Consider the following 23,679-nt stretch of genomic DNA (forward strand, 5'->3'; position numbering starts at 1 on the left):
CGGAGCGGCTCTGGCACGTGGTGCCGGCACGCGTGTGACTGCTCCATTGCTTCACCTGACCCACGTCAACTCCACGGACTGGGCTGAGTGAGCCTGGACCCGGGTCGGCGAGAGCAGGACAGGGCCACCGCCCGGCAGGTGCGGCTTGGAGTCCTGGCTTTGCCGCTTCGCGACTCTGGCGCTGCTTACTGAGTGACTGCGTCTTCTTAGGTTTTACGTATGTGTTTACTGAGACATTGGTGTGAAAGGCAGTTAGAGAGAGAGAGCTCTTCCATCTGCTGGTTCACTCCCCAAATGGCTGCAACAGCCTGGGCTGGGCGGATCCAAAGCCAGGAGCCAGGAGCTTCCTCCAGGTCTCCTATGCAGGTGCAGGGGCCCAAGGACCTGGGCCATCTTCCACTGCTTTCCCAGGCCACAGCAGAGAGCCGGATCGGAAGTGGAGCAGCTGGGACTAGAACCCATGTCCCAGTACTAACGTCACAGGGAGGGGCTTAACTCGCCACTCCGCAACACCAGCTTCTGTTGTATCTTCTTGTATCCTGCTTGGTTACTCTTGCCAGTGCATTGTAAGTGTGTGTGTGTGTGTGTGAGAGAGAGAGAGAGAGAGAGAGAGAGAGAGCGAGAGAGCACTGACATTCTACGAAGCGGGTCCAGTTATCCCCAGTTATCACAGATGGGAGACTGAGGCACCTACAGGCTAAGTAGTTCGTGCACAGCTACAGAGCCAGCATCTGTAGGGTCTGGGCGCCCCTGCGCCACACCACCCACGCCCTGGCTGCTCCGGCCCCGACGCTGTCCCTACCCAGCTGTGTGGCCCTGGGCAACTTACTGAACCCCTCTGTGCTCCAGGTCCCCAGAAGGGGACGACGCTGGGAGGGTGGGGTCTCGGGAGCTTCTAGGACACAGCCTGGCAGAGAGCAAAGCGAGGACAGAGCCCTGAGCGGGACACTGAGGGCCCTGCGGAAGCCCCCAGCAAGCTGCGGAGCGGGCAGGGCAGGCTTCCTGGAGGAGGAGGGTAGGCTCGGCCCAACCTGAAGGACAGGTCGGACAGCCCAAGTGGCCTAAGGAGGAGCCAGGTTCTGGGGAGGGCGCCGCCCGGCGGGGGAGTGGGCTGCGGGCTGGGGTGGCCTCTGGGGAGCAGCACGCAGGCAGGGGCCGCCCCGTGCTGCCCTCTCCTGTCCTGGACAGTTTGTGAGCTTGGCTGGGCCGGAGCTTGAGGGGGAGCCCATCCCCCTTGCCTCACTGACCCTGCGGAGGCCGGTCACCATGGCCTAGGCTGTGACCTGGACACAGACTGGGAAGGGCCCAGACCCCTTAGTCAGCAGAGGGCGTGGACAAGGCAGCTGTGTGTGTGTGTGTGAGGGGGCTGCACTCTGCTCTGAGAGAGGAGGGGCCCTGGGTCTGAGGGAGGAGGGCTGGCCCTGGACCCCTGGGTCTGAGGGAGGAGGGCTGGCCCTGGACCCCTGGGTCTGAGGGAGGAGGGCAGGGTCCCAGGTCCCTGGGTCTGAGGGAGGAGGGCAGGGTCCCAGGTCCCTGGGTCTGAGGGAGGAGGGGCTGGGGCCCAGGTCCCTGGGTCTGGGGGAAGAGGGGCTGGGGCCCATGTCCCTGGGTCTGAGGGAGGAGGGGCTGGGGCCCAGGTCCCTGGGTCTGAGGGAGGAGGGGCTGGGCTGGACCCCTGGTCTGGAGGAGGAGGAGCTGGGGCCCAGGTCCCCGGGTCTGAGGGAGGAGGGGCTGGGTCCCAGGTCCCTGGGTCTGAGGGAGGAGGGGCTGGGGCCCAGGTCCCTGGGTCTGAGCAAGGAGGGCTGGCCCTGGACCCCTGGGTCTGAGGGAGGAGGGGCAGGGGCCCAGGTCCCTGGGTCTGGGGGAAGAGGGGCTGGGGCCCATGTCCCTGGGTCTGAGGGAGGAGGGGCTGGGGCCCAGGTCCCTGGGTCTGAGGGAGGAGGGGCAGGGGCCCAGGTCCCTGGGTCTGAGGGAGGAGGGGCAGGGGCCCAGGTCCCTGGATCTGAGGGAGGAGGGGCTGGGCCCGGGCCTGGGTCTGAGGGAGGAGGGGCTGGGGCCCGGGTCCCTGGGTCTGAGGGAGGAGGGGCTGGGGCCCAGGTCCCTGGGTCTGAGGGAGGAGGGGCTGGTTTCCAGGTCCCTGGGTCTGAGGGAGGAGGGGCTGGGGCCCAGGTCCCTGGGTCTGAGGGAGGAGGGGCTGGTTTCCAGGTCCCTGGGTCTGAGGGAGGAGGGGCTGGCATCTGGGTCCCTGGGTCTGAGGGAGGAGGGGCTGGGTCTTGGACCCCTGAGTCTGAGGGAGGAGGGGCTGGTTTCCAGGTCCCTGGTCTGAGGGAGGAGGGGCAGGGGCCCAGGTCCCTGGGTCTGAGGGAGGAGGGGCTGGGGCCTGGGTCCCTGGGTCTGGGGGCGAAGGGCGGGGCCTGGGTCTCGGTGTGGACTGCGTAGGTGCCCGGCCCCGCCCACCCCACAGCCTGGCGGGCATCGGGAGCCGCAGGGGAGACCGAAACTGGAGCCTCCGCCCCGGTTCCAGGGTTTCCTCCTTCACTGGCCGCTGGCCGCAAAGGAGGCCGCGCCCTGGCCCCGCCAGCCCTCGCCCGCAGTCCCCCGGGCTGAGGGGGAGGCTGAAGTCCCAGGACAGGGAGAGGGGGTGGGAGCTGCAGCTGGCTGAGGGGCGGGGGCAGGGACGCTGGGGCCCCTGGAGATCTGCCTCTCCGCCCAGACCCCATGTCTTTCAAGAAGGGAACTAGGTTGAAGGGAGCTGGACCTGCTGGCGTGCGGTGTCCTGGGGCAGCCCAGGGCCTGGTGTGGCCCGCAGACAAAGCCCTTCCTGCAGCCTCTGGGGTTTTGAAGGATGAATAGGAGTTTGCCAAGGAAGAAGAGGCAAGGAAGGCCATGCTAAGGCATATGCACCTGCTGTGGGAGGGGGAGGGGAGAGGGTGGGAGAGGGGAGAACATCCCAGCGCTTGGGGAGACAGAAGACGGCGGGGGGAGGGTAGAAACACAAGGGGGGCCGGTGCTGCGGCTCACTAGGCTAATCCTCCACCTTGCGGCGCCGGCACACCGGGTTCTAGTCCCAGTCATGGCGCCGGATTCTGTCCCGGTTGCCCTTCTTCCAGGCCAGCTCTCTGCTGTGGCCAGGGAGTGCAGTGGAGGATGGTCCAAGTGCTTGGGCCCTGCACCCCATGGGAGACCAGGAGAGGCACCTGGCTCCTGCCATCGGATCAGCGCAGTGCGCCGGCCGCAGCGCACCGGCCCTGGCGGCCATTGGAGGGTGAACCAACGGCAAAGGAAGACCTTTCTCTCTGTCTCTCTCTCTCTCACTGTCCACTCTGCCTGTCAAAAAAAAAAAAAAAAAAAAAAGCACAAGGGACGGCTTCCAGGTCGTGGTCAACACAGTGCAGGGACCGCAGCAGAGGTGAAGGGGCGGGCAGACCTGGGACAGCAGGAGTGGCCTCCCCGGGGGACGGTGGGGAGGACCACAGGCCAGGGGCACCTCAGGGAGGCTGGCAGGTGCACGCAGAGGAGTGGGGTGCAGGTGACTGACACAGGGGGGCTGTGCTGTGCTCGGTCCAGGGCTCAGTCTCAAGGAGCCCCCAGGTGGGCGGGGCGGGGGCAAACTGGGGGGCAGGACCCAGGGGGCTGCCCTGGACCCAGCCAGGGCCCTGTGTTTCCCTGGGAGCTCCTCTCCGGCCCGCCAGCCCTGGGCAGGGGCAGGGAAAGGCTCCTGGCTGGGAGGGGTGGGTGCAGGAACCGCCGGGCGGAGGAGGAGGGAAGGAGGCCGGCGCTGTTTGCTCTCTGGGCGGGCCGGAGGGTGGGGCGGGCTGGGCTGTGGGTCCTGAAACTGGAGGAGCCTGGCTCTGGCTCCTGCCTGGGGCCCCAGGGGCTGGGCCGAGGGGCAGAGGAGGGGTTGGGTCCCAGGCAGACTTGAGGTTGGGTGCTGGGTTGGGGCCGGCCTGAGCTTCCTCTGTAAGGTGGGCGATGAGACGCAGAAGGCGCTGAGACCTGGCTGTGTGCGAGGTCTACCTTTACTTCCGTCCTCGGAGGCCCCCACGTGGCCGAGGGACCCAGGATGCCGCGGGTGACGGCAGCTCTGCACAGGCTCGCGTCCCCCTCCCCCGCGCTGCCCTTCTGTGGCCGCGCCCTCACGCTGTGCGTCCACGCGCTGGTTCCGCAGGTGCTTATGAAACATCTACCCTCGCCGGCACGGCTCCTGGTACCAGGGAGACAGACAGACATCAGTGGACCGCTCCAGTCCTGGTTCTGGAGGAAGGCACGGCTGACGTGTATACAGTGGGAAACAGGACAGAAACCACCTGGCCACGTTTTGCTTCTCTCTCGCCCTCTCTCCCTCTCTCCCTCTCCCCTCCATCCCCACATCCTATCCCCACATCCTATCCCTCTGAAAGATTTATTTTATTTTATTTTTGACAGGCAGAGTGGACAGTGAGAGAGAGACAGAGAGAAAGGTCTTCCTTTGCCGTTGGTTCACCCTCCAATGGCCGCCGCGGCCGGCGCACTGCACTGATCCGAAGGCAGGAGCCAGGTACTTCTCCTGGTCTCCCATGGGGTGCAGGGCCCAAGCACTTGGGCCATCCTCCACTGTACTCCCGGGCCACAGCAGGGAGCTGGCCTGGAAGAGGGGCAACCGGGACAGAATCCAGCGCCCCGACCGGGACTAGAACCCGGTGTGCTGGCGCCGCAAGGCGGAGGATTAGCCTAGTGAGCCGCGGCGCCGGCCTTATTTTATTTGAAAGCCAGAAGTAGACAGAGAGCTCTTCTACCTCCTGGTTCAATCCCCAAGTGGCTGCAATACCCAAGCCTGGAGCCAGGAGCTTCTTCTGGGTCTTCCACATGGGTGCAGGGACCCAAGCTCCTGGGTCATTTTTTGCTGCCTTCCCAGAGAACTGGATTGGAGGTGGAGCAGCTGGGACTTGAACCAGCGCCTATATGGGATACCGACACTGCAGGCGGTGGCTTTACCTGCTGTGCCACAACCCTGGCCACCATGGGTTTGCTTCTCTTGGCTTTAGTTACCTGTGGCCAGCCTAGGTTTGAAAGCATTAAACCATTTGTATTAAGGTTTTAAAAAAGATTTTATTTATTTATTTGAAATGCAGAGCTACAGATGGAGAGGGAGAGAGAGAGCGAGCGAGCGAGCTCTTCATCTGCTGGTTCACTCCCCAAATGGCTGCAACGGCTGGAGCTGGGCCAATCCGAAGCCAGGAGCCAGGAGCTTCTTCCAGGTCTCCCACGTGGGTGCAGAGGCCCGAGGACTTGGGACAACTTCCACTGCTTTCCCAGGCTGTAGCAGAGAGCTGGATCGGAAGTGGAGCAGTCAGGACTCGAACCAGCGCCCATATGGGATGCCGGCACTGCAGGAGGCAGCTTTACCTGCTACACCACAGCGCCAGCCCCCCCCTTTTTTTTTTGGACAGACAGAGTGGAGAGTGAGAGAGAGAGACAGAGAGAAAAGTCTTCCTTTATGCCGTTGGTTCACCCTCCAATGGCCGCCGCGGCTGGGGCCGCACCAATCTGAAGCCAGGAGCCAGGTGCTTCTCCTGGTCTCCCATGGGGTACAGGGCCCAAGCACTTGGGCCATCCTCCACTGCACTCCCGGGCCATAGCAGAGAGCTGGCCTGGAAGAGGGGCAACCGGGACAGAATCTGGCGCCCCGACCAGGACTAGAACCCGGTGTGCCGGCGCCGCAGGCGGAGGATTAGCCTATTGAGCCGGCCAGCCAGCCTCTATTTTATTTTTAACTTTCACCTTTAAAAAATATTATTTATTCTCCCTTGATTTGTTTTGTTTTACAGATATTTCTATTTGAAAGGCAAACTTACAGAGTGGGGGGGAGCAGAGAGAGAGAGAGAGCGTTCTTCCATCCGCTGGTTCACTCCCCAAATGACCACACGGCCAGGGCTGGGCCGGGCTGAAGCCAGGAGGCAGGAGCCCCACCCAGGTTTCCACATGGGGGCAGGGACCCAGTACGTGAGCCATGGCTGCTGCCCCCAGGGAGCGGGATGGGAAATGAGGCGGGACTAAAGCCAGGTCCTTGTGTGGGGTGTGGAGCCCCTGCCTGCTTCCCGCCCCATCCAAGAGCCAGGAGAAGATGTGGATGGAAACAGGACAGAAGGGCCGAAGTCCTGGCCCGCTGCCCGGTGGGGCCCCACGCAGGGTGCGCTCATCCGTTCCTCACACCCTAGGCACATACAAGTGTGTACACGCTTAGAGACCTGGGGCTGGCGCTGTGGTGCAGCGGGTAGCGCCTCCGTCCACAGTGCTGGCATCCCATATGGGCGCCGGTTCTAGTCCCAGCTGCTCCACTTCCCATCCAGCTCTCTGCTATGGCCTGGAAAAGCAGTGGAAGATGGCCCAAGTGCTGGGGTCCCTGCACCCACGTGGGAGACCCAGAAGAAGCTCCTGGCTCTGGCTTTGGCCTGGCCCAGCCCTGGGTATCACAGCCATCTGGGGCGTGGGCCAGCGGGTGGAGTACCCCTCTCTCTGCCTCTCTCTGTCTCTAACCCTGCCTTTGCTTTCTTTCCACAGCCGCCCCCCGCTCCGTGCACTGGTGGGGATGAAGGGACACTCGGATACCCTCGGACGTCTGAGTCTGGTGAAGCCGCAGAGTCTGTGCGGATCCCAGGCGGACCTGTCAGCCCCCGTCAGGGCGGGGCCCCTCTGCCTCTGGGACGTGGTGGGGGAGAAGGCGTGAGCGGCCACCGCTGGGCCCCGGGGGGTGTCCTTTGCTTTTAGAATCTCACTGCTGCAGAGACCAGGTCACGAGGGACGCTGTCCCGCGGCCGAAGTTTCCGATCGGCCACTTCCTCCCCCGCCGGGAGTGCTCGCCAGGGGAAGGACCGGGCCGGAGCCGGGCAGGGTTTTGCCACGCGGTGTAGAACAGCCCCTGGGAGGGACGGCAGCACGATCCGGCACTGCCACCGCGGGACGCCGGGAGGCGTCGCTGGCACCGTTGCCACCGCTGGCTGTCATCATGGCTCCCACTCTCCTGCCTGGAAGCAGCCCACTGCTGCCCTTCCTGGTTCCCCGCCCCTGGAAGCAGCCCACCGCTGGCCTCCCTGGCTCCCCGCCCCTGGAAGCAGCCCACCGCTGGCCTCCCTGGCTCCCCGCCCCTGGGAGCAGCCCACCGCTGGCCTCCCTGGTTCCCCGCCCCTGGGAGCAGCCCACCGCTGGCCTCCCTGGTTCCCTGCGAGGCCGGGGGCACATGTGTGCCCTGAGTTTCCTACTTTGGAAACTGCCTAGCGTGCCTTTGCTTCAGCGGGATGGGCCCTCTTTCTTTTCCTTATTGATTCAAGAATGCTCTTTCCATATTAAGGATACCAACAGGCCAGTGCCGCGGCTCACTAGGCTAATCCTCCGCCTTGCGGCGCCGGCACACCGGGTTCTAGTCCCGGTCGGGGCGCCGGATTCTGTCCCGGTTGCTCCTCTTCCAGGCCAGCTCTCTGCTGTGGCCCAAGAGTGCAGTGGAGGATGGCCCAAGTGCTTGGGCCCTGCACCCATGGGAGACCAGGAGAAAGCACCTGGTTCCTGGCTTCGGATCAGCGCGGTGTACTGGCCGCAGCAGCCATTGGAGGGTGAACCAATGGCAAAGGAAGACCTTTCTCTCTGTCTCTCTCTCACACTGTCCACTCTGCCTGTAAAAAATTAAAAAAAAAAAAAAAGGATACCAACACTTTGTGATTCAGGTGCCCAAGCGGAGTCGGGGTGGGTGGGGGGGTGAGGTACACATCTAGGAAGAGGTGGGGGGGCGTGAAGGCAGACTGGCCCCACCCTCAGACCCGGCCACCCCTGCTGCCTCCCCGCCAGCGCACCTTTCGTGCGGTTTGCTGTGGATTAAACGCTATGTTCGGTCTCTGCTCTGTGCAACAGGGACCGTGGGGGAAAAGTTAAGAAAAATATCACATGGTACAACAGCAGGTGCATCCAGGTCGCTGGTCAATTGTTTGCTTTTATTCTCTCCTCTCGGCCACATCTCTAACCAGCTGCGCCCCGTTAAAGCTTCCAGCTGCATCCCCGAGCCACCGGCCCCTGGAAATGCTGCCACATCTCCCAGAACTCCTACCCATCCATCAAAACCCTACTCAGGTTTGCCTTGCCCTGGGAAGTCTGCTGGTCCTCGGGCTGGGTCTCCACTCTTGGCCCCGACCCGGGCCGAGTGGCGCCTTTGCCTCCCCGGTCCTCGGCTTCGGAGCCCTGCAGATCGAGACGCAGCTCTCCTGGGAGAAGGGGTCACAGCCCCGGAGGGTGAAAGCCACAGAGCCAGGGCGCCCACCGTCCTCCCGCCCCGGAGCAGGCCGCACGGCGACGTCCATGGGTCGTGGAAGCCGCGACACACGGCACCTGTACGGCAGCTGGCTCTCGCTGCCAGGGAGCCCTCGGGTCTGCCGGGCCCAGGCACAGCAGACGCGGCCTCCCGGCAGAATCTCCAAGCGAAACGAGAGTCTGTTGGGTGCTTTCTTCTGGGTGTGTTTGCTTTACCGCAGTGTGATGTCCATGCGGAGACTTCTGTGTCCCGGAGTGAGTGAGGACCACGCTGCTCCTCCTCGAGGGCCCCGCCCTCCTCCCTCAGACCAGCGGTGCAGCCCTAGCCCCGCCTCCCTCAGACCAGGGGTCCAGGCCCAGCCCCTCCTCCCTCAGACCCAGCCCGAGTCCAGACCCCAGCCTCTCCTCCATTGTCCCCCAGGCCGCTAGGTCCTAGATTCTAGTACGGGAAGTGTCAAGTTCTCCTGATCTACACAGAAGGTGCTGTGGTGACCACAGATCTTTAGATACGGAAAAGAGGATAATAGGTTTGACAGACACCTGGAGTCTGGGTGCAGCGGCGGCGGGAATCGAACCCGGATCTCTCCTCAGACCGGCACTGCGCCTAAGCGCGGGGTGAGTGTGACGTCATCCGAACGGGCTGCTAGGTCCCGCCCCCCGCTTCCGAGACTACCACTCCCAGCTGTACCTGCGCTCGGGGCCCATCCCCATAGGTCCCGGCCCTGGAAGCCCCGCCCCGGCCACGCCCCCAGGCCCTCCCGGAAGCCGCGGGCCGCACGCCAGAGCTCCGACCCGGTCGTGGGCCGCGCACGCGCGCTGCAGACCCCGCGGCGGCCCGGCAGCCCGAGTCCCGCTCCCGGGCCGGCATGAGCCGCTACGTGCTGCCGCTGTCCGTGCTGGGCACGGCGATGGGCGGCGCCGTGCTGCTCAAGTGAGTACGCGCCGCGGCGGGAGCGCAAGGCCGGGGACAGCGGGCCGGCTCGCCCGCCCGCGGCCGGGAGTCCTCGCGCCCCTCGGCCGGCAGCGCGCTCCCGGGCCGGGAGGGCGGCCAGGCGCGGGGACGCAGGGTCACGGCCGGGGTCACCCCAAGCGCGGGGACGCGGGGTCACAGCCAGGGTCACCCCAGGCGCGGGGACGCGGGGTCACGGCCGGGGTCACCCCAGGCGCGGGGACGCGGGGTCACGGCCGAGGTCACCCCAGGCGCGGGGACGCGGGGTCACGGTTGGGGTCACCCCAGGCTGGAGTGGGCAGGTCACGGCCCAGGGTCACCCCAGGTGCGGGGACGCGGGGTCACAGTCAGGGTCACCCCAGGTGCGGGGACGCGGGGTCACAGCCGGGGTCATCCCAGGTGCGGGGACGTGGGGCTCAGGGACACGGGGTCACAGCCGGGGTCTCCCCAGTCTGGAGTGGGCAGGTCACGGCCCAGGTCACCCCAGGTGCGAGGATGCGGGGTCACAGCCGGGGTCACCCCAGTCTGGAGTGGGCAGGTCACGGCCCAGGGGCACCCCAGGTGCGGGGACGCGGGGTCACGGCCGGGGTCTCACCAGGCTGGAGTGGGCAGGTCACGGCCCAGGGCATCCCAGCTCCTGGCTTTTGCCTCGGCCTAGCCCTCTCTGCCCAGCCTGGCTGTCTGGGGAGAGGCCCAGGGACGGGAGCGCTCTCTGTTTTTCTGAAATCAGGTTGCAGACATGCAGAAGCCGTGGTGCGGCCCTGTAGCTGTGTCCCCAGGGCGGCTCCCCGGGCGCCGGCCCAGCCGGACACGGAGCCCCGGACACGGTGAGCCCTGGCGCCTGCGGGGCGCCACGCACGGAGCTGACCGCGGCTCCTCCCCTCCAGGGACCACGTCGCCGGCGGGGCCTGCCCCAGCAAGGCCACCATCCCCGGGAAGACGGCCATCGTGACGGGGGCCAACACGGGCATCGGGAAGCAGACAGCCCTGGAGCTGGCCAGGAGAGGTACGGCCGCCTGCCCTTGGGTCCGCAGAGAGAGCTGTGCCCGCGCACACAGGCAGGTGCACGCGGGACGGGGCCCCGCCTCGCTGACCAGCGGTCCCGCCTGCCTGGACTAAGCCGGACGCCCTAGGACGCCACAGACCCGGGGAGCCGGGTTCACAGAGGCGGGAAGCGGCGGCCAGGGCCCGGGAGGGAGGAGGGAGGAGTGGGAGCTGGCGCTCAGCGGGCAGGGCGGGCGGCGCCCGGTGCGCGTGCGCGCTCCCGTGTCCTGCTGCGGCTCTCTGATGAGCAGACGACTGGGGTGACCACGCAGCTCGCCCTGCAAGTGCACAGCCCCGTGAGCTGGGGACAGCCGCAGAGTGGCGGGGCCACCGTCACGGCCGCCCCCCCTCCCCAGGGCACCTCCGTGGGGCTCGCCTGTCGCGCGTCTTCCCACGGGTTTTGGGGTCAGAGCTCGCACCAGGCCTTTTCCTGGCTGCGTAGTGCTCCGCGGCGGGGCTGCGGCCGGTGGGTGCGCGTTTGGCTCTGACTGGGCCGCGCGCCTGGCCGTGCGTACTCAGGTCTTCCGGTCTGGGCTTGCAGGGGCCAGGGTCATCCTGGCGTGTCGTGACATGGGCAAGTGCGAGGCGGCAGCCAAGGACATCCGCGGGGAGACCCTCAACCACCACGTCAGCGCCCGGCACCTGGACCTGGCCTCCCTCAGGTCCGTCCGCGAGTTTGCCGCGAGGATCATCGCAGGTAGGGGCTGGGCGGCCGAGCCCAGGGAGCCCCGGGGAGCCTGGCCCCTTCGGAAAACGTTCGCTGCCTCTCCCTGGCCGCCAAGGGTGGGCGTCGGGCACAGCGCCAAAGCCGGAGGAGCTGCGTGGGACCCGGTACCGGTCCCTCCTCTCTGACCCGCTCCCTGCCGCGGCCCCTGGCCGGCCGCCCCTGCGCCTGGGGGGACACGGCTAGAGATGCGTCGGGCCACCCTCAGGTGGGAGGGGCGAGACGGCGCGGAGCGCGGAGCCGCTGTGGTCAGGGTGAGAGGATGCAGGGTCAAGTCCGGGCTTCCCGGCGCTGGCGGGAGTGGCTCGCGGGCCTGCACCGCCAGCCCACAGCACCCGCTCTCCCCTGGGAGCCTGGAGTGAGGCACTGGTGTCGCAGCTGGGCTGACTTGTAAACAGTAGGCATCTGTGTCTGGCAGTCCTGCAGGCTGTGGTATACAGTAGGCATCTATGTCTCACAGTCCTCAGGCTCTGGTATACAGTGGGCATCTATGTATCGCAGTTTTTCAGATGGAGTATACAGTAGGGGCCTATGTCGCACAGTCCTCAGACAATGGTATACAGCAGGTGTCTGTCTCACAGTCCTCAGGCTGTGGTATACAACAGGCGTCAGTCTCAGGCCGTGGTATACAGCAGGCGTCTGTCTCAGTCTCAGGCCGTGGTATTCAGCAGGCGTCTGTCTCAGTCGTCAGGCCGTGGTATACAGCAGGCATCTGTCTCACAGTCCTCAGGCTGTGGTATACAACAGGCGTCTGTCTCAGTCTCAGGCCGTGGTATACAGCAGGCGTCTGTCTCAGTCTCAGGCCGTGGTATTCAGCAGGCGTCTGTCTCAGTCCTCAGGCTGAGGTATACAGCAGGCGTCTGTCTCACGGTGCTCAGGCCGTGGTATACAGCAGGCGTCTGTCTCAGTCTCAGGCCGTGGTATTCAGCAGGCGTCTGTCTCAGTCCTCAGGCTGAGGTATACAGCAGGCGTCTGTCTCACGGTGCTCAGGCCGTGGTATACAGCAGGCGTCTGTCTCAGTCTCAGGCCGTGGTATTCAGCAGGCGTCTGTCTCAGTCCTCAGGCTGAGGTATACAGCAGGGGTCTGTGTCACAGTCCTCAGGCTGTGGTATACAGCAGGTGTCTGTCTCAGTCCTCAGGCCGTGGTATACAGCAGGTGTCTGTCTCACAGTCCTCAGGCCATGGTATACAGCAGGCGTCTGTCTCAGTCCTCAGGCCGTGGTATACAGCAGGCGTCTGTCTCAGTCCTCAGGCCGTGGTATACAGCAGGTGTCTGTCTCACGGTCCTCAGGCTGTGGTATACAGCAGGTGTCTGTCTCACGGTCCTCAGGCCGTGGTATACAGCAGGCATTGTCTCAGTCCTCAGGCCGTGGTATACAGCAGGCGTCTGTCTCACGGTGCTCAGGCCGTGGTATACAGCAGGCGTCTGTCTCAGTCTCAGGCCGTGGTATTCAGCAGGCGTCTGTCTCAGTCCTCAGGCCGTGGTATACAGCAGGTGTCTGTCTCACGGTGCTCAGGCCGTGGTATTCAGCAGGTGTCTGTCTCAGTCCTCAGGCCATGGTATTCAGCAGGCGTCTGTCTCAGTCCTCAGGCCGTGGTATACAGCAGGCGTCTGTCTCACGGTGCTCAGGCCGTGGTATATAGCAGGCATCTGTCTCAGTCCTCAGGCCGTGGTATACAGCAGGCATTGTCTCACGGTGCTCAGGCCGTGGTATACAGCAGGCGTCTGTCTCAGTCCTCAGGCCGTGGTATTCAGCAGGCGTCTGTCTCAGTCCTCAGGCCGTGGTATATAGCAGGCGTCTGTCTCAGTCCTCAGGCCATGGTATTCAGCAGGTGTCTGTCTCAGTCCTCAGGCCGTGGTATACAGCAGGCGTCTGTCTCAGTCCTCAGGCCGTGGTATACAGCAGGCGTCTGTCTCACGGTGCTCAGGCCGTGGTACACAGCCGGCGTCTGTCTCAGTCCTCAGGCCGTGGTATACAGCAGGCGTCTGTCTCACGGTCCTCAGGCTGTGGTATACAGCAGGTGTCTGTCTCACGGTCCTCAGGCCGTGGTATACAGCAGGCATTGTCTCAGTCCTCAGGCCGTGGTATACAGCAGGCGTCTGTCTCACGGTGCTCAGGCCGTGGTATACAGCAGGCGTCTGTCTCAGTCTCAGGCCGTGGTATTCAGCAGGCGTCTGTCTCAGTCCTCAGGCCGTGGTATACAGCAGGTGTCTGTCTCACGGTGCTCAGGCCGTGGTATTCAGCAGGTGTCTGTCTCAGTCCTCAGGCCATGGTATTCAGCAGGCGTCTGTCTCAGTCCTCAGGCGTGGTATACAGCAGGCGTCTGTCTCACGGTGCTCAGGCCGTGGTATATAGCAGGCATCTGTCTCAGTCCTCAGGCCGTGGTATACAGCAGGCATTGTCTCACGGTGCTCAGGCCGTGGTATTCAGCAGGCGTCTGTCTCAGTCCTCAGGCCGTGGTATATAGCAGGCGTCTGTCTCAGTCCTCAGGCCATGGTATTCAGCAGGTGTCTGTCTCAGTCCTCAGGCCGTGGTATACAGCAGGCGTCTGTCTCAGTCCTCAGGCCGTGGTATACAGCAGGCGTCTGTCTCACGGTGCTCAGGCCGTGGTACACAGCCGGCGTCTGTCTCAGTCCTCAGGCCGTGGTATACAGCAGGCGTCTGTCTCACGGTGCTCAGGCTGTGGTATTCAGCAGGTGTCTGTCTCAGTGCTCAGGCCATGGTATTCAGCAAGCGTCTGTCTCAGTCCTCAGGCCGTGGTATACAGCAGGTGTCTGTCTCATGGTCCTCAGGCTGTGGTATACAGCAGGCGTCTGTCTCACGGTCCTCAGGCCGTGGTATACAGCAGGCGTCTGTCTCACGGTCCTCAGGCCGTGGTATACAGCAGGCGTCTGTCTCAGTCCTCAGGCCGTGGTATACAGCAGGCGTCTGTCTCAGTCCTCAGGCCGTGGTATACAGCAGGTGTCTGTGTCACAGTCCTCAGGCCGTGGTATATAGCAGGCGTCTGTCTCAGTCCTCAGGCCGTGGTACACAGCAGGCGTCTGTCTCAGTGTCAGGCCGTGGTATACAGCAGGGGCTTGTCCTAGTCCTCAGGCTGTGGTATACAGCAGGTGTCTGTCTCAGTCCTCAGGCCATGGTATACAGCAGGCGTCTGTCACAGTCCTCAGGCCGTGGTATACAGCAGGCGTCTGTCCTAGTCCTCAGGCCGTGGTATACAGCAGGTGTCTGTCTCACGGTCCTCAGGCCGTGGTATACAGCAGGTGTCTGTCCTAGTCCTCAGGCTGTGGTATACAGCAGGGGTCTGTCTCACAGTCCTCAGGCCGTGGTATACAGCAGGGGTCTCTCAGTCCTCAGGCCGTGGTATACAGCAGGGGTCTGTCCTAGTCCTCAGGCTGTGGTATACAGCAGGGGTCTGTCTCAGTCTCAGGCCGTGGTATACAGCAGGGTCTGTCTCACAGTCCAGTCTCGGGGTTGCCGCCCTCTCTGTGTCTCCGCGGTGGGCACAGCCAGGTCTCTGCCGGGACACCGATCCTGGTGGGGGCCCCGCCCCGTGCCGTCGCCGTGGGAGCCGGGGTCCCGCGGGGCCTGGGGTGAGGACAGGCCCCTCCCTCGCGCGGCCACGGGCCTCCCCTCCCCTGTGGGTCTCGGGCTGTGCCCGGCCCACGCCCTGGCCCTGCTCGTTCCTGGCTGGGCCCGGCCTGGGCGGGGTGGACGGCGGCGGCGGGGACGCCGGTCCTGGTGTTCTCGGTGGCCGCCTCCTGGGCCCCGGTGCCTGGTTGTCTTTCCGGGCCAGCGTGTCCATCACAGCACGCTGACGCTGGGCTGTCCCGGCTTGTCCCGTGTTGAGTGCGTCTCTGGCCTCCACCTCTGAATTCCAGGAGCAGCGCGCCCTGGCGTGGCCACCAGAGCCGTCCCCATGTTGGGTGCGGAGCCGCCGAGTCCAGCCCTGGGGGCTGTGCTGCCTGTCGCCCGTGCGGCGGCCCCCTCGTCCGCCCTCGGTGAGAACGCACCCAGGTGGCTCTTGCTGTGAGACCCTGAGTTTGTCCCTTGGGGCGGCTGTGACCAGCCCCCCAATCCTGGGGGCTGCAGGTCCACTGGCAGGGCGTGGGCGCCCCCTGTGACCCCACTGTGGAGGCCGGGCGGGGGCTGCGGGCACCTTGGACGCCTGCTGCTCCAGTCTCTGCCCCTGTGTTCACGTGGTCCCTCCCGCAGGTCCCTATTGGGGACACAGAGGGCACTGGTCACGGGCTTCGGGGCCCTCCTTGGCCCCCAGAGCAGCCAGACCCCACGCGGGAGCATAGAGCCCGCGTGTGCCTCTGCCTCTCCGCGCGTGCAGGGGGCGGGTTCTGTAGAACACCGCTCTGCGTACACGTGTGGATTCCGGGTGTCGGCCGACACGGCCGTGAGCCCACGGGCGCTTCCAGCCAGGGGCCGGCAGGGCCAGGTTGCAGGAGGCGCCACCAGGTCAGGCCTCCCCCGACGGGGCGAGACCCCCACGCTGGGTCCCCCGTGGGTCCCTGTGTTGAGGACTAGGGTCTGGGCTGCAGACCCTTCCCCTCAAAGCACTCACGTGGGGTTAGGACCCCAGCATTCACCTGCCACACGCGGTGGGGTGCCCCCCTGGTCGGGGGGGGGACCGCGGGGGTGGGGAGGAGGGCGGTGACGCTGACTCATCGCCGTGTCCTGCTCGGCAGACTCGGGTGACGCCGGGGACACCGGTGAGTCAGGTGTGGGCTCTGAGTTCATTTAAAAAAAGTAGACTGCCGGCGCCGCGGCTCACTAGGCTAATCCTCCGCCTTGCGGCGCCGGCACACCGGGTTCTAGTCCTGGTCGGGGTGCCGGATTCTGTCCTGGTTGCCCCTCTTCCAGGCCAGCTCTCTGCTGTGGCCCGGGAGTGCAGTGGAGGATGGCCCAAGTGCTTGGGCCCTGCACCCCATGGGAGACCAGGAGAAGCACCTGGCTCCTGTCATCGGATCAGCGCGGTGTGCCAGCTGCAGTGCACCGACTGCGGCAGCCATTGGAGGGTGAACCAACAGCAAAAGGAGACCTTTCTCTCTGTCTCTCTCTCTCACTGTCCACTCTGCCTGTCAAAAAAAAAAAAAAAAAAAAGTAGAAAACTGTTACGTGGAAAGTTCTGGAAATAATTCCTGAACTTGTTGCTCTGGCGTGCTTCCGTGCCGTCCTGTTTCTTTCATCCCGGTTGCTCTCACGCTGGGCCCGATTGGGAATCACACTTCGCGACAGGTGCGCGCGTGCAGGAAGAGACAGCACGTGGAGTGCCCGGCTTCCGCGGGGGTCCCGGAGCGCGGCCCTGTGGGTCGGGGGTGGTGCGGAGCCCTCACCGCCCGTCCTGCTCCTCGTGCAGCCTGTTGGGAGCTGTGTCACGTGTTTGTTTATTTTAAAGGTTTTATTTACGTATTTGAAAGGCAGCGGTACAGAGCGAGGAGAGACATTCCCCAAAGGACAAAATGGCCAGGTATGGGCCAGGCTAAAGATTTGTTTACTTATTTGAAAGTTAGAGTTACACAGAGAGAGGAGAGGGAGAGGGAGAGAGAGAGAGAGGTCTTCCATCCACTGGTTCACTCCCCAGATGGCCACAACAGCCAGAGCTGCACCGATCTGAAGTCAGGAGGCAGGAGCTTCCTCTGGGTCTCTCACGTGGGTGCAGGAGCCCAAGGACTTGGGCATCTTCTACTGCTTTCCCAGGCCACAGCAGAGAGCTGGATGGGAAGTGGAGCAGCCGGGACTGGAACTGGCGCCCATATGGTGGCGGCTTTACCCGCTGCGCCACAGCACTGGCCCCCATCTAGGTCTCCTACATGGGTGAAGATTTGGGCCGCCCTCTGCCGCCTTCCCAGGCATTGGCAGGGAGCTGAGCGGCGGGACTGGATCCAGTACCCTTGTGGGATGCTGGTGTCGCAGGCGGAGGCTTAACCTGCTGGCCGGTTGTATGCATATATACAGCAAGTGGCAAATGTAAGTGCACCACCCCTTACACAGAGCAGAGCCGTGACACACCCGGTGCTGCCCCCGCTGCCCCTCCCCCCATCTGGTGCTGCCCCCACTGCCCCCCACACCCGGTGCTGCCCCCACTACCCCCCCACACCCGGTGCTGCCCCCACTACCCCCCCACACCCGGTGCTGCCCCCTCTGCCCCACACACCCGGTGCTGCCCCTACTGCCCCCCCACACCTGGTGCTGCCCCCTCTGCCCCCCCACACCCGGTGCTGCCCCCACTGCCCCTCCCCCCATCTGGTGCTGCCCCCTCTGCCTCCCCAAGTGGTGCTGCCCCCTCTGCCTCCCCAAGTGGTGCTGCCCCCTCTGCCCCCCCACCCGGTGCTGCCCCCACTGCCCCACACACCCGGTGCTGCCCCTACTGCCCCCCCACACCTGGTGCTGCCCCCTCTGCCCCCCCACACCCGGTGCTGCCCCCACTGCCCCTCCCCCCATCTGGTGCTGCCCCCTCTGCCTCCCCAAGTGGTGCTGCCCCCTCTGCCTCCCCAAGTGGTGCTGCCCCCTCTGCCCCCCCACCCGGTGCTGCCCCCACTGCCCCCCACACCCGGTGCTGCCCCCACTGCCCTCCCCACCCGGTGCTGCCCCCACTGCCCCCCACACCCGGTGCTGCCCCCACTGCCCCCCCACACCCGGTGCTGCCCCCACTGCCCCTCCACACCCGGTGCTGCCCCCACTGCCCCCCCACACCCGGTGCTGCCCCCACTGCCCCTCCCCCCATCTGGTGCTGCCCCCTCTGCCTCCCCAAGTGGTGCTGCCCCCTCTGCCCCCCCACCCGGTGCTGCCCCCACTGCCCCCCACACCCGGTGCTGCCCCCACTGCCCTCCCCACCCGGTGCTGCCCCCACTGCCCCCCACACCCGGTGCTGCCCCCACTGCCCCCCCACACCCGGTGCTGCCCCCACTGCCCCTCCACACCCGGTGCTGCCCCCACTGCCCCCCACACCCGGTGCTGCCCCCACTGCCCCCCCACACCCGGTGCTGCCCCCACTGCCCCTCCCCCCATCTGGTGTTGCCCCCACTGCCCTCCCCACCCGGTGCTGCCCCCACTGCCCCTCCCCCCATCTGGTGCTGCCCCCACTGCCCCCACACCCGGTGCTGTCCCCACTGCCCTCCCACACCCGGTGCTGCCCCCTCTGCCCCCCACACCCGGTGCTGCCCCCACTGCCCCTCCCCCGGTACTGTCCCCACTGCCCCCCACACCCGGTGCTGCCCCCACTGCCCCCCACACCCGGTGCTGCCCCCACTGCCCCCCCCACCCGGTACTGTCCCCACTGCCCCCCCACACCCGGTGCTGCCCCCACTGCCCCTCCACACCGGTGCTGCCCCCACTGCCCCCCCACACCTGGTGCTGCCCCTACTGCCCCCCTACCCGGTGCTGCCCCCTCTGCCCCCCCCACCCGGTGCTGCCCCCGCCGCCCCCTCACACCCAGTGCTGCCCCGCTGCCCCACCCTCTCAGGATGCCATGCTCCCAGCGTCCCGCTGTGTCGTGCAGCCCCGCTGGCCCTGAGCTCCGACGGCCCAGCTCACCGCCCCTCTGCGCGGGCGCTTGGCTCCCGGGCGTTCGCGACCGCGGCGTGCTGCTGTGGGCGTCCTCGTGCCCTTCCGCGGTTTCCCTCCGGGAGGGCGTCCGCGTCTCTGAGGCGGCCTCTCTCCCTCGGCCCCGCAGGCGGTGGTGGGCGCTCGCGGGAGGAATGCACGGTGGCTTTGTACAGAGTTTATAGGGGGCTGGGCCGTGCAGCCCCTCAGATGCCCGCATAGCCAGGCGGCCCCAGGCAGAGGCCGGGAGCCCGGAAGTCAGCGGGGGTCTCCCGTGGGTGGGGACGGCACGTGTGTGCAGCGCCCTGCCTCTCAGCCTTCTTCCTCTTCTTCCTCCTGCAGGAAACGCCTTGTCTGCAGTGGGCTTTGGGGGAGCGGGGGGAGCCGTGTCAGGGTGGAGGGCCGGCCTCTCGTGTTTTCCTGAGGCCGGCATCCAGAGCGGAGACCTCAGGGCACCTCTTGCACTCTGCGTGTTTTATCGCAGTTAACACGCAAGGAAAATCAAAGGTATCCCGGTGGAGCAAAACAGGAAGTGAGTGGGAGCGCCACGGGTGCCCCACGACCCCAGGGCCTTTGCTCTGCTGGCTGGGGCCTCGCCTCTTGCCCCCCAGCGCCCCCGGGGTTCCCTGGAGCAGCCCTGTTCTCTCCAGTCCGAGCCTGTGTCACCGGTCCCCGGACGCGTGCCTTGAGTCTCGTGGCGCCGGCGTGTCCGTCCCGCAAAGGCAGGGCCTTGGCTGTCTTGTCCACCCTGTATTTCCAGTGCCCGGAAATAAGTAGGTGTTAGCAAGTGCTCGCTCGGTGAATGATAATTGCAGGTCTCCCCCGGGCAGGCGGGTCTGTACTGTTGGCTCTTTTGCAAAGGGGGCATTGAGTCACAGGGCCACGTGATTGGCTGGGGCTTGGGGAGGGCTGGGTCTTGGCTGGCCCGCCCCACCCCTCCTCCCCACGTGAAGAGCGAGATCAAGGTCCCGGTGTTGGGTGTGGGTCCCCTGACTGGTTATCTGCCGAAAACCCTAGGGCTCACTGTGGCTCTGCAGGGGGCCTTGTTTGGAGGCAGGGTCTTCACCGAGGTGGTCCAGGAAGGGTGGACGTAACCCCGTGAGGCTCGCGTCCCGCCGTCCACAGCCAGGGAGAGCGAGCGGCCGGGGTCAGGTGGCACTGGCCGTGCCGATGCCTTCACGTGGCCCCTGCGGCCTCTGGGAGAGGGGACATGCACCCTGCTGTCTCGGCCCCCGGGCCTGGGCCTGGCTGCGGAGCCTGAGACCCGTGTGATGGTGGGGGTGGTCTCCCTTGCTCAGCCTGTCTTACAGACGAGGAGACAGGCTGCAGCCTGTGTGTCCTCCCCGCTGTGCGGGCCGGGTGTTGGGCTGGGACTGAGAGGCGCCTGTCGGCTACAGCTCCTCCCCACTGCGCCAGCTGGGTGTCGGGCTGGGACTGAGAGGCGCCTGTCGGCCGCGCTCCCCGGCTCCCTGCTTGAGGCCCAGGGAGCCTGCAGGGGAGGGCTCTAAGGCTTCAGTGGGGGAGGGGGTCCTGGGGTCACGGGGCCACAAACTGGAAGAGAGAGAGAGGGAGGGAGGGAGGGGGGAGACGGAGAAGGAGATCAGTTTTCCACCTGTTGGTTCACTCCCCAAATGCCCGCAGTAGCCAGGGCTGCACCAAGCTGAAGCCGGGAGCCAGGAGCTGCCACTGGGTCTCCCAGGTGGGTGGCAGGGACCCAAGTACTTGGTGCACATTAGCACGGAGCCGAAATCGGAGACGGAGGCAGAGTGGGGCCCAGGCGCCCTGGTGTGGGATGTGGGGTTCACACACTGCTGCGGGGCAGGTGTCGGGGACACCGCTGCACCCTGATGCGCGTGCCCGTCTTGCAGAGGAGGAGCGAGTGGACATTCTCATCAACAACGCGGCCGTGATGCGGTGCCCGCACTGGACCACCGAGGACGGCTTCGAGATGCAGTTCGGTGTCAACTACCTGGGTGAGGCCCGGGCCGGGGGCGGTCCCGCTCCATTTCTGGGACGGGCAGGTGGCCCAGCGGTCACTTGTCCAGGCCTGGGCCGGGGGAGATCCTGCTCCATTTCTGGGATGGGCAGGTGGCCCCGCGGTCACTCGTCAGCCCCTGGGCCAGAGAAGTCTTGGCTGCTGTGCCTCTCCTGTCGCTCTGGGTGAGGCAGGGGCTCGCTGGGAGAGCTGCCCGGGCCCTGGTGTGGGCTCCTCACGTGGGTGTGGCTGGCCTGCCGGTGTGTCCGACTCCTTCACTCTCACTGTCACTTGTTGCTTTGTGTTCTTGTTCATGGTCTGCCCGCCCGGCCACGACGCAGGTCCCTTAGAACAGAGAGCTGTCCTGCTCCTGGCTCAGTGTCCAGGGCCAGCGCGCTGCCCGGCACAGCAGGTGCCCGGGAGCTGTCCCACCTAGTGGCCTGGGAAGGCAGTGGAGGATGGCCCGTCACCCATGTGGGAGACCCGGAAGAAGCTCCTGGCTTTGACCTGGATCAGCTCCGGCTATTGTGGCGTGAACCAGAGGATGGAAGCTCGCTTGCTCCCTCTCTCTCTCTCTCTCTGCCTTTACTACAAGACGAAGTTCTTTTGTCCCCCGCACCCAGGTCACTTCCTGTTGACCAACTTGCTGCTGGACAAGCTGAAGGCCTCGGCGCCCTCCCGCATCGTCAACCTCTCGTCCTTGGCCCACGTGGCCGGCCACATAGACTTCGACGACCTGAACTGGCAGACGCGGCGCTACGACACCAAGGCCGCCTACTGTCAGAGCAAGCTGGCTGTCGTCCTCTTCACCAAGGAGCTGAGCCGGCGGCTGCAAGGTGCGAGTGGCGGGCCCCGCCAGCCCCCTCTTCCCTCCCCTCTGAGCCTGGGAGGACAGAGGCCAGGCTCTGCCTCCACAACACAGTGCCTGGCTCCCTCCTGGTGCCCGGGGCAGACATCACTAATCGATCCCTGTCCTAACCAGGTGTCCTTGCTGATCTCGGGCAGGCACCTGGGGCTGTAGGCAGTGGCTCTCAACTAGGGGTGATTTCGGTTGCCATTGTCTGGAGATGTGAGCACGGCCGCTGGGGGAGGGGTGCTCCTGGCGCCTGCGGGGTGAAGACCCGCACTGCCGCTCAGCTGCCCCCATGCCCTCGGCCCTCACGGCCCGGAACGTTGGCAGTGCCGAGGCCGAGACGTCTGCCCTGGGCCCCGTTCTCGGAGGTGGTCTGGTCCCGCCCGCCGCACTGCCGCAGACCCCTGGGAGGGGAGCGGAACCCAGCGGCGTGTCCAGAAAAGCTCCGCTCGGGACGGCTGACCTGACGCCGAGTCTCCCAGCGAGGACGGTGGGGTCCGGACGGGGAGGCCGCGGAGCTGAGGGCGGCAGCGTCGGGGAAGGGCGGGCGCCCGGCCCTGCCCGCCGGCCTTCCTCATCCTCCCGTCTTCCCAGGCGCCGGTGTGACCGCCAACGCGCTGCACCCCGGCGTGGCCCGGACGGAGCTGGGCAGACACACCGGCATGCGCGGCTCCACCTTCTCCAGCCTCACCCTCGGTGAGTCCCCGGGGCGCCCCGGGCCTGCTGCTGCCCGCCCTCCCCTGCGTCTCTTCTGTGCCCGAGCCCGGGGCCTCATGGGAAAGCCAGGCGCCACCCAAACCACTGGTCCGGCCAGGAAACCGTCACCCCCGAGCCTCAGCTCCCCATTTTTCCAGTGAGGGGCACAGGGGCACAGTGGATGCGGCCTCCCCCAGAGGGGCCAGCCCGGCACCGGGCCCGGTGTAGTCTGACAACCTGGCGATTGTAGCCCACATTTAGTGGGCAGTTGCTCTGCACAGAGAATCTTGGTGAGGCTGCAGTGGGTGCGTTCCCTAAGTAAGAATTATTGTAAGGGCGGAGGGCTAGGGGGAGGGCTCGGGGCCTCCATCTTCCTGGGAAAAGCCAGGGAGGCTTCCTGGGGGAGGCAGCAAGTGGGCTGGGAAGCACATGGGCACAGGTGGGGGTGGGCTCCCTGCGGGCCCCTCCCTCAGCGTGTGCACCGATTGCAGGACCGATCTTCTGGCTGCTGGTCAAGAGCCCCCAGCTGGCGGCCCAGCCCAGCGTCTACCTGGCCGTGGCAGAGCAGGTGGAGGGCGTTTCTGGAAGGTACTTCCATGGGCTCAAAGAGAAGGCGGTGGCCCCTGAGGCTGAGGACGAGCAGGTCGCCCGGAGGCTGTGGGCTGAAAGCGCCCGTCTGGTGGGCTTGGAGGTGCCCTGTGAGTCCTCTGTCCCCAAGTAGCCTCTGGAGCAGAGCCACCCAGGTCTGCCGGGGGAGAGGCCAGGTGAAGACGGACTGCTGCTGGCCGTGCCCTTGTCGTCCACCAGGGGGCGGTGCTGACGCCACGAGAGCCTCAAGACCCAGGCCTGCGGGCTGCCATGCCTGCGGCACCCTCTAGGGGGCAGTGCCGACACCACCTGTGCCTGAACCGCTGGCTCCTGTGCCCCAGCGCCCTCTAGCGGGACAGAGCTGGCACCACATGAACCCAAGGACTGCTGGCTGCCATGCCCACAGCGCTCCCTAGGGGGCAGGGCTGGTGCCGTGTGTCTGTCGGCCTCAGCGCCCTGGACGGCGGGTGGGTTGCCTGGCGCTGGGTCTCTGCCTCCCCGCAGGTGACTCCTTTGGGAATCTGCGCTGGGAGTGGCTGGGAGCGGTCGGTTCTCCCCGGCTGGGGTGGGGCGGGGTGGGGGTGCCGGAAGCCCTCGCTGGCGGCAGCGGCCTGTGTGGGGTTGTGTTAACAGCGAGCTGTCTGACAGACCCCGTGGAGTTCCTGGTGCCCCGCGGCACCTCGTGTGCGTCCGTCCCTGTCTGAGTTTTCCCAGCCGGGGGACTGGCAGTCACTCCCACCTCGCAGGAGGCTGTGGGTCCCAGGCCGGACCCTGTGCACGGGGCACAGGCAGACGCACACCTGGCCTTGTCGCTGGGTCGCCTTGGGACACCAGCTGCCGACTGCCTGGCCGTGAGGAAGTGGCTGTGGGCTGGACCAGCCCCACGTCTGTTCCGTCTAGGAAATTAAACAGTTGTCAAACCCCCACCTTGAAAGGAAAGGGTTATTCATCTGAAGGGTAGAGAGAAAGAGCATGCTTCCACCCGCTGTTCACTCCCACATGGCCACAACAGCCAGGCCCGGG

The 23,679-nt window shown here is 65.7% G+C and overlaps 1 protein-coding gene across 2 annotated transcripts; it reads left to right on the top strand.

Annotated features, from left to right (window-relative positions):
• Positions 1–9,020: 9,020 nt before the first annotated feature.
• On the top strand, positions 9,021–23,582 carry RDH13 (retinol dehydrogenase 13). 2 transcript variants are annotated; one of them, XM_070063152.2, is made up of 7 exons: positions 9,021–9,205; positions 10,111–10,229; positions 10,809–10,964; positions 20,413–20,517; positions 21,143–21,355; positions 21,967–22,068; positions 22,560–23,582. In XM_070063152.2, exons 1-7 carry the CDS (start codon positions 9,141–9,143, stop codon positions 22,787–22,789), a joined length of 990 nt encoding a protein of 329 aa, XP_069919253.2. In that variant the 5' UTR covers positions 9,021–9,140; the 3' UTR covers positions 22,790–23,582. The 2 variants fall into 2 exon arrangements, with proteins under 2 accessions (XP_069919253.2, XP_089175788.1); XM_089319662.1 differs by having other exon boundaries at positions 9,104–9,205; positions 10,809–10,929.
• Positions 23,583–23,679: the final 97 nt, after the last annotated feature.

Source organism: Oryctolagus cuniculus, chromosome 18 (assembly GCF_051225735.1).
Source record: "Oryctolagus cuniculus isolate XC-2025 breed Fujian yellow rabbit chromosome 18, ASM5122573v1, whole genome shotgun sequence".
Taxonomy (NCBI): Eukaryota; Metazoa; Chordata; class Mammalia; order Lagomorpha; family Leporidae; genus Oryctolagus; species Oryctolagus cuniculus.

Excerpts from the sequence above, each read along its gene's own strand:
- RDH13 (XM_070063152.2), top strand. The coding sequence starts at position 9,141 with ATGAGCCGCTACGTGCTGCCGCTGTCCGTGCTGGGCACGGCGATGGGC. Across the intron at positions 10,965-20,412 it reads TGCCGCGAGGATCATCGCAG|AGGAGGAGCGAGTGGACATT; the intron begins GTAGGGGCTGGG and ends CCCGTCTTGCAG. Across the intron at positions 22,069-22,559 it reads CTTCTCCAGCCTCACCCTCG|GACCGATCTTCTGGCTGCTG; the intron begins GTGAGTCCCCGG and ends CACCGATTGCAG.